General features: G+C 43.4%; 1 protein-coding gene across 1 annotated transcript in view; it reads left to right on the forward strand.

The window, feature by feature from the left end:
• Positions 1-2498: 2498 nt before the first annotated feature.
• The window catches only part of sez6l (seizure related 6 homolog (mouse)-like), a gene marked incomplete at both ends in the record, with an annotated part of 54629 nt that continues 43341 nt past the window's right edge, over positions 2499-13786 (forward strand). Inside the window, one exon of the mRNA XM_084572455.1 lies at positions 2499-2595. Coding sequence (XP_084428581.1) covers positions 2499-2595 — 97 coding nt within the window. The remainder of the gene's footprint in view (positions 2596-13786) is intronic.

Below are 13786 nucleotides of genomic sequence, written 5' to 3' on the forward strand. Positions count from 1 at the left end.
TGGCATTCATTGGTGTGGATGTTACTTAGACATGTAGCACCCACCTAGACCAGACCAGACACCCCCACCCCATAGCAATGACACTCCTTGATGGCAGCAGCCATCCCCAGCAGGATGCAGCCTGACACAGACACACACACAAAAACACTTTAGGAACAACTAAAAAAAAAAACATGAAGAACAGCACAAGGTGTTGACCTGGCCTCCAAATTCACTAGATTTAGTTTCTTTTTATTCTTACTGTCTTTTATTGAACCTTTAGGATTATTATCAGTGCTGCGTGTGAGCTGGTGTGGTCACGTGAAGCCCCATCATTCATTACCCTCCTGTCCTCTTATAAATCTGTCTCTTGCTCCACCGTGTCCACCAGCATGTCTCCGTCTGCTGGTTGGTTGTGGCTTTTAGACGCACTAAACTATAAAGTCTCAGGCCCTAAAACCAAAAACCACAAGCTGATTAAATCCACTCTGACTGTGATCTTCTCCAGCTCCCGTCACTTTTCTGTCGCAGCAGTTTGATGAAGACCTATCTGGGCTTCAGACCTGGATCAGTCAACCCCTCCTCTCTCAGCCTGTACTGTATATAATGCATGTCAAAAGGTTATTAATGATTCAGTGATATCACTTTAAAGACGGGGAACCAGAGGACTTCCCTCCATCTGCGCGTCCGTCTGGGTCTTAAAGATCGGCTTCAAGTCGTAAGAAGGAAATAAGACTCGCCGCTCATTAGCTGCTTCTGCAGCAGCTGTCTCCGTCCTTCTGGGGGATTTTTCACTTCTGGTTTTGAGCTGCTGACAAATCTACAGGCTGAAAACAGAGCTCGTACAAGACTGGTGGACAAAGACGTGAGGCCTTTCTCTGGTAGTCCATTCACAGGCATCTGTTTCATACATTTGTTAGAGTTTTTTTTTTATTTAATTCCTCAAATTAGGTTTGAACTGAAGAAACTACTTGGGTCAAAAGTCGTCAAGAAACCCAAAGTCCAGTTGCTCTAGTTTGTCCCTTATTCTTTTGGACCTGGATGACTGAGACCCTTCACAGACATAGAGTTAAAGCATGTGCAGGTGTTGGTAAGTTGGTAAGACATCAGTTGGTGTATTTAACTTTTGCAAAGAGCCACACTAGCGAATGAGAGAATATCTGTTTATTTTCAGCAGTTTTCAGCAAACTAATGACTAACTAATGAGCTCAAGTTGTGGTATGTCCAAAAAAAACAAGACTGAAACAAGATAAATGGACTTTTATCTTGTTTATTGAGGATATACCAAGACCTGGACAACTGAGGACCTTCACAGGGGACTGTTTCATTAGAGGTTTTGGATTTTATTCCACAAATTGGGACAGAACTGAAGAAACTGTTTGGATGAAACATCTTGAAGAAAAGTCCCCTTGTCCTTGTCTCACCTTGTTTTTTTATTTTTGGATTTTAGGATCTAAGATGAACTGTTATACAGTAAAAACACAACGACTCGTACAATGAGCTCCAGTGGAGGCTGCTGCATTAATGTGCTGCTTTCATGTGATTGCATCAGTTCCTCTAATCCAATAATAACACAACACAGAGGCCGTTCTGCCCGCGTGGGGAACAATGAGCACATTTACATAGATTTAGTGGAAACTGTGCATTTATTGCAGGTTTATTTTTAAAGTGGTTCCCTTGGCAGTGGTCAGCAGTTTCCTCAGACTGTCGGACGGCGGCAGGTTGTTAAATACGGCTACTTATACAGATGAACAGATCAGGGTGAGATGAGACATACAACCCTCTGAACGCCCCATCCGTCCATCCATCCATCCATCAAATCTGGTGCATGTAGTTATTGATGAATCTTCTCACATGGACATCACTAGGTCTTAAATAAGTCATTCAGGCAAAATGTTTTGTTTGTCATTCTGTTTTGTTTTCATCTGACAGAAAAATCAGAACTGAGAGGAAACGAGGAAGAGAAAAGGAGATGAGCACCCAACATCCAAACCCCCAGACTCCCCATCCCTCCATCCCTCCCTCCATCCCTCCATCTCTTCATCCATGCATCCATCCTTAACCCTCATGCAACCAGTAAATGTGCACCTCCACCTCCACCTCCACTTCTTTTCCCCCATCTTATGTAAGTGTGATCCTGCTGCAGCCCACAACTGTCACCCTGACACATATACACTCCCCCTCTCTGAGCAAAAGTTTCATTATCATTAAGGTCAGGTTGTGTGGGGAAGAGGGGGGTGGGCGGGAGAGAGAGAGAAAGAGAGAGAGAGAGGAGTCCACGGCAGAGAGCAGGAGGAGGAGGAGGAGGAGGAGGAGGACAGATCGGAGGCAGTTGAGAGGATGCTGCGCTGACATGCGGACCATCCCCGCATCCTGACCGCGACGGGTTTTATTTCATCCTCCTTCCCACCGACTTGACCGCACACTACGCATCCAGGAGCTTTCCCGTCACCTCTCCTCTCCTCTCCTCCTCTCCTCTCCTCTGCTCCGGACCGGACCGGACCGGAGCTTCCGTCGCCATGCCACCGGCCGCCCGCTCCGTCGGGTACCGACTCCGCAACACCTTGCCCGCGGTGCTGTGGCTCGGGCTGCTGTGGACCAGCGTCTCTGCAGAAGGTACAGTCTCAGCGCTGCATGAAGCGGCTCTAACAACCCTGTGCATCTTTTATTTGATTCTTTTAAACTCCTCTAAATCCTCTCTTGTCTTGGCTCGCGTCCCTGCTCGGGGAGTTCAGCTTCTATCCGCTGCAGTAACATCTCTCTGGGCTTCCCTGTCTTGTTTGGAGACATCTCGTAGGAGGAGATGGAAAATGAGAAAGAGAGAAAGAGAGAGAGAGAGTGAAGCAGAATCTGAGCTCTTGAAATAAACGCTGTTGCAGGCTGACCAGTTTGGGCACCACCACGGGTCCGGGGCTGTGCGGAGGATACAGCCCCGGACCCGTGGTGCCCACTCGTGTTACGTGGGAGCCTCGGTCAGGAAGGAGTGGATGCAGAGAGCGAGATCACCTGTCAACAAGCTCTGCAGTTAAGACGGTTTTCCACGCAGAGTGTAGGGAGACAGGAGGGGGATTCCTCCAGTCTGAGGTGATGAGGCAGGAGACAGGGAGGGAGACAGGGAGGGAGGGAAGTTGAGGCATCTTCTGAAAAAGACTTGTCCAAACACAGAGGTGACTTGTGTTTGTTAGAAAACGACCTTGGCCATGTCTCCAGGTTCATCTTGTGGCTGTGGATCAATCCATGAGTGTTGGAGGATGCAGTGAGCTGCTGCAACACCAAACCAAACAAAGGCATCAAATCTTCACCTCAAACCTGTAAATGTTTCCTGATGAACAGTTAAAATGACTAAATGCTTGTGGAAATAGTTGCTGATGTGGACGTCCTGCATGCTGCAGCCAAAATGTGTTGTTTTAAAAAAAAAATAAAATCAGATCTGGGTTCAGAAGTTAAAACCTTTAAGATTTTATAAAACATCATATTTGAGCATCGCTTCCAGTGGCTTTACTTAGCAAAGAAGGTAAGGGAGGAGGTCTGGCTGGATGGATGGGTCATCAAAACATTGAAGTTCATTCCCCTGTTGCCGTCTTTGAGACATTATTGCTCTGCAGCTTTAATGAAGTTCCTCTATTTTAGTTCAAACCCAGAGTTTTCCCTGATGAAATAATTTACAGACGTTGGTGAAGTATGTTGGCTGGACATCCTTCTGTCTCTAGGGGACGCTAACTAAGACCATCGACTGTTGGTTGAATTCAGACTGGAGGATTTGCTATGTACTAATCTCTCTATTTAGCAGATTTCATTGTTGGTGATGAAGTTTCTGAGACTTTAGAGATTTGTTTCCTGGAAACCAGTCTACAAAATGTCTGTGGCAGAAAGTTGGCCTGGAGCATAGACTGTACAAAAATATGGATGACACGTCTCCACTTCCTCCCATTGGGTAAACTGACGCTAGTATCCCGGGATAGCGGTGGCACCATCTTGTGAGATTGTGTCCAGAGTCTGATCAGTTCTGTCTGAGAGTGGAGCCATGTTACAGATGCCCCGCCCACACTTCCTCTAGACTCACCGGTGATTGGTTCATACCACGCTCTGCTCTACCTCCACCAGTTACAATGAAATGTTGGATTATACACTGAACATATTTTATTTTTTATTTACTGCTCTCACATTCCTCACAATCCTACGGGACTGTTTCACTTAGTGGTTGTCAATGGCAACTGTCAATCATCATGATGTCACACACTGTTTTATTATTAACTATCTATCTAAAACAACAGAAACACTATATATTCGACATGTACGTGAGTGTTTTAGTTTGACCCAAGTCCCATCTACTAAGGAGGGGGCGGGGCTTATGTGACCTATACTGCCACCAGGGGGAGCTCCACATGCTTTGGCTTCACTTTAATATTACACAATAATCCAGTATTTATCACCTGAGCTGACTGACCAGGTGTATATGAGGTCATTATAAATACCCTGAACACCTGGTGGTGGCGCTGATGCTCCAGTCAGTGCAGGTAAACCACAGCAGAGGAAGAAAAACAAGATGGCGCCAGTCAAAGGCCTCATGTTGGGGAAACATCATGGTGGATGTGTTTGCTTGGTGTAGTAACACGAGGAAGGCTCTGGTTTCCTCTGGGCTCCACAGATCCAGTGTTTTCATCTCCTTTCTGGAAGCTTGAGCTCTGCCACTTCACGTACGCCATCATTTATTCATCAGGTCTGTTTTTATTGCACTTTGTTGTTGATTTCTGATGTGGTCAGTCGGGGCGTCTTGAAACAGAGTCCACAACTCTTGAATTATTTAACACTCATTCAATCTTAATGTTACACAAAGTTTTTATACAAACAATATCTTTTAGCCTTCAGCAATTACTGCTTCGTCTTTACTGCAAAGATTCAGATCCAGAATCACCAGAATTCTTAAACGCTGTAGAAACTGAAAGAAGCTCTGAGTTATCCAAACACTGTTACGCCATTCCTGGAGGAAATGTTCTTAATATTCATCATTAAATCAGTTAAATGAGTCATTACCTTCAGCCCTAATCACTTGTCACTAAGCTATTATTCATGTGAGCCGGTTGTACACTGTAAAACTGTAAAACATAATTATTTAAAAGTTTTTATATCTGTCACAGCCTCACTTTGTTGTGGCAGATTTAATGGCTTCCACTCTGATTTTATTTTGAAAATCCAGACCAACAGCTCATACAACCAGTTTATATATTTCATGGTGTTGTTGTATTTGCTGTTGTTGTGGGTATTAATTGGTGTTGTGAGTATTTGTTGGTGTTGTGGGTATTTGTTGGTGTTGTATTTGTTAGTGTTGTGAATATTTGTTAGTGTTGTGGGTATTTGTTGGTATTGTATTTGTAGATGTTGTGAGTATTTATTGGTGTTGTATTTGTTAGTGTTGCGAGTATTTGTTGGTGTTGTATTTGTAGATGTGGGTATTTGTAGATGTTGTGAGTATTAATTGGTGGTGTTGGTATTTGTTGGTATTGTATTTGTAGATGTTGTGAGTATTAATTGGTGTTGTGGGTATTTGTTGGTATTGTATTTGTAGATGTTGTGGGTATTTGTTGGTATTGTATTTGTAGATGCTGTGAGTATTCATTGGTGTTGGGGTTTACGGTGCATGTGCTAAAACCAACAATGTTTTGTGTATTTCCTTGTGTTTTCTAGCGTTGCATTGTGTTGAGCTCGAGTGACAACAACACAGACACAATCGTGAACCATCACAACTTTAGTTCCAACCTCTATCATGGAGGTTCTTCTCTGTTTAACCTCAACACCAACCTCCAAACAGTTGTGATGATTGGCCACGATGTCGTACAAACACACAACCACACAACCACACACTCTGTTCCATTAGCATCCATGGCTCCTCAGCAGGCTCCAGTCTTCTTGTTAATCCTCCCGTCCTTCTCCTGCGCTCATGTACAAATGTTCGATCTGTTAATGCAGCAACACACACTCTGTGTCATGTACCGCATCACTGGTTTCATCTCACCGTCAGTATCTGTGGTTAATGAGCCCCCCCCCCAAGCCGAGATGTAATATCACAGCACAGGCTTAGCTTGCTTGTGCGTTAGCGTTGCCTGTATGTGTGTGTGTTTATGTCAGCATTGCCTGTGTTAGCGTTGCCTTTATTAACGTTACCTGTTTGTGTGTTTGTGTTAGCATTGCCTCATGTGTATGTTTATGTGTTAGCGTTGCCTCTTTATGTGTTGGTATTGCCTGTATGTGTGTATTTGTGTTAACGTTGCCTGTATGCCTGGGTTTATGCGTTAGCGTTGCCTGTATGTGCACAGATTGTGGCTGTGTATGAAGACGGGTTGCATCGCTGCGTGGTCTGGTTTCTCGGGGTGAGAGCAATAATCTGGTAGAAAGACAGCTTGACAGCTGAGTAGAGAATCAGGAGCTCCAGCTGGGAGGAGAAGACGACTGCAGTTTGAATCCAGAGAGCGACGCCGAGGCTTTTCATCGACCCACACCGGCTTTGTTTCTGCTGTACAAATATCAATGAGGCATGTCTTCTTAATTTAAAAAAAAAAAGAAGAAATATAGCTCTCTTCTCTCCTCATCCATCCTGTAACCCGCCTCTCTCCTCTCATCACATCACCTCTTTCCTCTTCAACTTCCTTCCTCCCGGTTGCCTCCTCCTCTTTTTCTTTCCTCTCTCCTTCCTATTACTTGTGAGTGAGAGGAGAGAAAATGGAACTGAGGGGGAGACAGAGGAGATTGTTTCTTCTGCTTGAATAACCCCGGCCTTATTATACAACTGGATCCTCGGGCTCCAAACTTTGGAGAACATCGTGCCGAGTGAGCATCAGAAAGAGACGATGAATGAGGAGAAGTTTGAGAAAGGAGAGCGGGGAAGATCAAGGGGTAACACAAAACTACTAAAGGCCCCCGTGCAGCATAGCCAACATTTTCTAAAGACTCTTGAAATCAGTCACAGTTATGTTCTCTGTAAGTCGGTCGTCCCTTTGTAGCCGTTCTGAGCTCTTTCTGTTGTTATGATGTTTTTAAATCACATTCAGAATCTCCTGCAGGTTAAACTGGGCTAATCAAACACTCTCTGTTTGAATCAAAGCTGCTTCCTCCTAAAGAACCAGAAAACTTTGTGAATTATTGTTATAACAGTTAAAGTAATGATTTAGGAACGGTTTGTTATTCCTGTTAATTTGAATATTAAATTGGTATTCAGAAATTTAATTTGGGCGTTCATGCTCTCCAGAGGATGAATCCTATCAGCTTGTCATCCTCTAACATTTTTGATTACAACATGAGGTTGATATTATTGGTTATTTATTTAAAATCACAGTTATTAGATCTATTTAATAAGACATCTGATACCGTTGTTCATGCTTCCCAGAGGTTGAAGACGTTCATACTCTCCAAAGGATGAATCCTCTAACTTTACCAAATGCAACATATTTTCTGTGCTAGTGACGACGTTATTTGAGATATTCCTGAGAAATCTGATTCTGTTGTTCGTGCTTCCCAGAGGCTGAATCCCACCGACCTTCACGATCATCTCATTTTTGTTCTTGTGCCATAAGGTTGATGTTTATGATTTTAGTGAAACGGCTCAACTGTTATTAGATGAGTTTCCTTGAGCTTTTATTTATACATGCATGGTTCCCAGAGGATTAACCCTTCCAATTTTCACTTCTTTTAAGTCTTCTTGTGCCATGAGGTTGACATTTATGGTTTCCTGGGAAACGTCTCAACAGTTATTTGAGAAATTTGCAAATTTTGACGTTCATGCTCCCCTCAGGGTGAACCATAACGACTTGAGTGATCCTGCAAAACTGGTATTTCATACGTATCTGCTGTACTTTATATTTACTGCCTATTAGCAAATGTCATTAGCATGCTAACACACCTAATAAGACCATGCTACATATTTGGGGCCAGCGTTGGGCTGTCGGTGGCCATAGCTGTTGAGTCGAGGAGTTTAGAGAGCGCTAGCACGAGAAGAGAAACAGGAAGTGATGCGTGTTAACAAAACGACAAACTTGAGATCAGATCTCAAGTGCTGGCTGTGGAGCCACATTTTAATTATTACCAGGTGTGAACACAGGAACTTAAAGATGGACAGATGTGTTGAAGTAAGGTCTGAATGGAGCCTATGAACACCCACACAGCTGAGACTCGTCAATCATAAGGGCAGCCAAACCCCAGCAGCCTCAACAATCCAACAATCAGCTGTTTCCTGGCACTAGTTGGACGTATATCGTTTTCAGCTGATTTATTTTGTTGGATCTGCAGCAGAAGGAGTCGGTCATAGAGAGATCCCTCTGATTGGCTGATCCGATTAGAGAAACAGGAAGTGAGAAACGTTCAAATCCACAAATATTTCTATAGCAACACGATGATCTAGAACGAATAAAGTGAAGAACAACTGATCAGCTGATTCAGGAGAGGACAGCTCTTACTAGTTTCCTAGCCTTCCAGCTAATACTAGCTTTCCAGCCTTCCAGCTAATAGTAGCTCTTCCTAGCTTCCTAGCTAATACTAGCTTCCTAGCCTCCCAACTAAATAGTAGCTCTTCCTAGCTTACTAGCCTTCCAGCTAATCGTACCTGGTCGTTGGCTTTAGTCTTTGTGGTGCGTTCAAGTGCAACTTTTTGAGTGAGGCAGCAACACAACTGTCCTTCCTTACCAGCAATTCTTTGATGTCAGATCGGGGTGTCTGAACATTAATTTGAGTAGCAAAATATCAGAACCAGGTGGCTAACTTCTGTGGAACATAGTCTGGATTGTGAACGTTCAGTAATTTCATAGTTTTGCACTTTGGTGTTTCCGTACCAAAGGACTTTCTAAAAAAGTACAGAAATCACTTGGTGCCCTCCACAAACCCCATTAAATTACCATATTATGTTATATTATCTCGTTTGAAAGCATGCTTAGGTTTATGTTATATGCTCATGTCGTGGTCCAAATGAAAATGAAGACATTCTAACAGACATTCAACAGGACACAGTTAAACTGAAACACACTGGATGACTTTTCATTAAAAACGAAGCTTTTATTGGAGAAGGTCAAAATGAAGTTGGTTTGAAGTAGAACTAGATACTCGACTTCAGCCCACAGCCGGCGACCTGCTGCAGAGACGATTTAGTGACATTCAGTGAATTAAGTGCAGTTATTTAGTGGACGTCTGCTGAAGGCTGTCATTGTCCCTTTCAGCTAAAGGTAAAATGGGCTGCAGAGCGGCGACAGAACATGAGGTGAAACCCTTTCTGCTGGGGGTGAGTGACATAAAAGTTCTTTTAAACAGAGGCGTCTTTGCTTCTCATCAGTCACGCTGCTTAGAAATCAATACAGAATTTCAGAGGATTTGGATTGAAGAGGAAAATCTGGAGACGGACCCGGGGTCGATAAAGTTCTATCAAACCATAAAGCAATTTTACTTCAGACTAACGTCCTCACTGCTTCCAGAGGTATGTGGCGTCTCCTCCGTCTTTCATGTGTCTTTGCTTTCGTCCAGCTCTTCTCTGTCAGATATTTTAAATCCTGAGCTCAGAGTTGGACCTTCAAACGTGGACCTATGCTTGTTGCACAGTTTCTCGAAATCTGATAAGTTTCATGTGGTTTTGTGTCGAGTCATTCTCTGAAACTCGGTCTCCGTAGCGGGTACGTGGAGGAGCGGTGACGCCCCTAAACGTTCATGTATGGACTGATTTGATCATAATTGATGGTGGGATCCAGCCTTATAGCATGAGGACGACAGGCAGAATTAAAGAGGTACTTGTAAGATAAAAGAAGGCAGGAATGAGATGAGACAGAAACTAATAGAAAGTTGGAGGTGACCCTGTTTTAATCAGCGACTCTTGGCCCAGCAGCAGCAGCAGCGGCAGCAGCAGCAGCAGCAGGGAACAGGTGGGCTCAGACGGGTTTAACCTTTCATTTCCAGGAGAGCTCCCCAGAATCCGAGCCGCTGATTAACACGATTACACAGATCGCCGTGCTCTTAATGAAGAGCTGATGCTGTGTTTCTCTGATGAGGAGCAATGCAGCGGAGAGGAGCAGCTCTAAAAGGCTGCAGCTGCGTCTTAGCATGCTTCAGCCTGTTACCTGCTAATTGTCTCCGTGTTGCATTGATTCAGACCCATTTCATGAATCATAACTGAGCTTTTTATTAAATTGATTTCCTTCAGTGGAGACAGCTGCTGGTTAGAGATCATTAAACATTCATTACAGCTTTAAAAGAAACCTTCACATGTTCATTTGACTGATCCGATTGAAAATAAGTTTAGTTTTGAAGGGTTGTGATCAGATTTAAGATTTGAGCTGGCTGCAGAAGAACACTGAGAAATGTGGAAATTGTCGTTGTGCCACTATGTTGCTCTGGTGTTTCTTCAGAACCACAAACAGTTTACAAACCTTCCTCCTGCCCTGAATCCCAGTGGTGGGCTATTTATTTTCCACCCCGGCCTTCAATGACCTCCAACCAATACGATCAATATGACGCCATTGCTTTAGAAACCATCCGCATCATACAGATACGCAATAAAACAGGACGTTGCATCTCCTATAGAGAGATGAATGTCATTACTAAAGAAAGAAACTCACTTAGAACAATTCACTGCTGCCACCAGCGCCACAATCCAGCAGAAGCATCAATGTCGACCCAATAAAATGACAAAAATATACATAACAGATGTAAATAGAATTCATTTTACTCACCAGAACTTTAGAAACTATTTAGAGTTCTCCTCAGAGCCTGTCAACCAAGGGTAACGCTCTTAGTTGCTGACCTGAAAGTTTCCCCGGCTGGGTCAGGCTAGCTAGCTCCAGGGTTGGGCGGCCTTTCCTCACAATATCCAGCTTTTCCTTCAAAAATGTCTTTCTAAGAAGATCTGCAACCAAATCGATAGTCTGTAAATAAGCAGCGCCATCATGTGGTCAGTAGAATATTGTACCAGCTGCTGTCTCTAATGGATCTCCACCTACCGCTGGATCAGAACCATCAACAGCTGCTTGTTGACTTGGAGACATGATCCAGATGTTGGAACAAGACGGAAAGTGTCTCTCTTGAGGGTCCTGGTTGTGTTCACACCTGTAAGCCGGACACTTGTGATCAGATCTAAGGTCTGAAAGGTCTTATATATCTAATGACACATCTAAAAGCCAAATATACTCCCAGTTCTTCTTGTGCAGCAGCAGCAGCAGTGAAAGGCTGGTGAGTGGGTGGTGAGTCTTTGCCTATATTTTCGCTTTGCATTTAGTGTGTATCCTTGTTTGTGTTTCCTGCAGCTGGAGGAGTTTAGCTGTGCCACAAGCTGCCTTCTCAATTAGTCCCTGCACTCATTAGAAAGAGAAACAGGAGCTGCAGCTTCTTGGGCTCGCACACAGTTTGACATATGGTCCGAGCTTCTGCAAGGAACTTACCAAAGACGACAACATCGCAGTGAATTATTCAGAGTTGCTGCAGAGTTGATGAGGCTGGTTGCAGGGAGGGAGGGGGGATTATGCGTCTCCTGTTTTCTGCTAACCTTCCTCGGTGCTCGGTGTTGACACCTAAAGGGGGGGCGCCTGCAGGAGTAGCGGGTCTAGCTTCCGGTGACGTGTCCTCAGACCTTTGTGACTCGGTGCAGCTTTTCTTAAGGAGTCGTTTGTGCAAGTGTGTGTGTGTGTTTTGTGTGTCGCCGTGGTTCAGTGTGAGTTGCCAGCGCCTGCCTCAGTATCCAGGATTATCCTCTCTGGGATGGCTGCAGGATTGCACAGATGCTGCTGACACTTCTCTACAATAGAAGCAATTAACTGAAGCTTAACTTTGTGTATGTCTGTTTTAAGCCCTGGATGTTCGTGTGTGTGGTGGAAACGAAACCGTTTTTTTCCCCCTGTTATCTTAATTCCAGAGCCCTCATTTATCAAAGCGTGTGTGGAACTAGTTCTAAAGCACACATGAAAAATGAAGATAGAAGAAGAAAGTTGGTATTTAACTCAGACACAGAAATAGACGAACCCATTCAGCATTTTTAAGGACAATACCGTTACTCAGCACTGTCTCCTGCTAATATACAAACATGTTTCTCAGCTGTGACTGGATTACACAACATTAATGTAAGAGAGACTCTGTTAATGAAAGTTTATGGCTGCTCATAAATACACAACGCACTTGTAGTTATTTCTAAAATGGAAACCACACCAAACTAAACCCGCTCAGAGAATTTATGTTTGGGAAAGTTTTTCTCTCCGTTGAGTGTATTATTGCACCAATTTCAGAAAAGTGAAGTGACTCCATTTCGAGCAATCTCTGGTTGACATAAAGATCAGAATTGTAACACAAAGATTCACTCGTCTGGAAGCCAGGCAGGCAAAATGATTGCGGCTGAGCGTTGATCTGGAGTCTCTCCGTTGGGAACTGATTCTACTCCTGCAAAGATCTGCTGGACCAATCAGATTGTTTGGGGGCGGGCTTTATGTGGTGATGGACCATAGACTGTATATAAAGATGGGCGGTGGAACTGCTCCTCTAAAGTGAAGCCAAAGCAAGTAGAGCTCCCCCTGTTGGCTGGCTGCAGTACAGGTCATAAGCTCCACCTCCTCCATGTTAGTTGGAGTTGTTAGTTGAAAAAAAAAATTATTTAAAACAAGTCCAGTGTATAATCCAACATGTCCTTGTAACAGGTGGAGGTAGAGCAGAGCGTAGTATTAATTAAACTAAAACATGAGTGAGTCTGGAGGGAAAGTGGGCGGAGCATCAATATCACGGCTCCACGTGGCTCCACCCTCACTCCAAACTCACAAGATGGCGCCGCCCGTATCCCCGGGAAAATAGAGTCAGTTTGACCAACAAGACGAAGCGGAGACATTTTGTCCATATTTATATACAGACTATGTGATGGACAGAACAGTAACAGTAGTCATAACCGTCATCTGACCACTGTGGAGTTGAATTAGTTCACAACTAAATGTCTCTGACTGGTTGGAGGACTATCCAGTTGATGAAGAGTTTCTAATTTTTCTCTGTATTACTTTTTTTTTTTTTTTTTAATCTAGCCATACCAGACATATTTTTTATATTTCATAAACAATAAACTTTGACCTGGGAGCATCTACACTAAGTTAGCATAAGCTGATGTATCTTCCTTGTAGATTTATCTGCATATATGACACAAACAAGTATGAAGTATGAAAAATCCTCTTCTATAAGACTTACGTGAAGCTGCTTTCATCAGATCCATATTTCATTCTCATTCAGGGAGTAATTACTCATAATTACAAATTGATTCTGATTTCCTGAAATCAGAGAATGTAGTGTTGAGGGCAAGTCCAAAACTTTGCCTCGAAGGCAAATGGCTAAAATTATTCATCGATAAGTCATCTGTTGTCCTTTGCTGTGAACTAAGGAAGCCTGTTTGCTGGTCAACAAAAGATGCATAAGATATATTTGTCTCTACAAACACTTTTGACTCCAGCAGGTGAAACAAACCTGGAAGGATCTGCTCAGTTCATAATCAATGATAGCATCATTGTTCTCTTAAGCACCATCCAGATGACCAGCATCAAGTTAATTAAAGAAATATTAATTAAATGAATCTACGTAGCCTCAGTACTGATCTGAAAACACTTATGGACCAAAGGTTTTTTTTTTTTATACTGTTGTCTCTTGTGAGAAAGCTCCACTCTCATTTATGTGTTCCCGCATTGTTACTGGTGTTATTGTTCCTTACGGCGTGTTCTACAACATTTCCCCTGGTTCCACACCTCATTAGCTGTAAAGAGCTGCAGCAGTTCCACTGTGAGAGTAATGTCGCTTAACTGCAGAAAAAACAGAAACTGTCTTT

The sequence above is a fragment of the Chelon labrosus genome (assembly GCF_963514085.1).
Source record: "Chelon labrosus genome assembly, chromosome: 22".
Taxonomy (NCBI): Eukaryota; Metazoa; Chordata; class Actinopteri; order Mugiliformes; family Mugilidae; genus Chelon; species Chelon labrosus.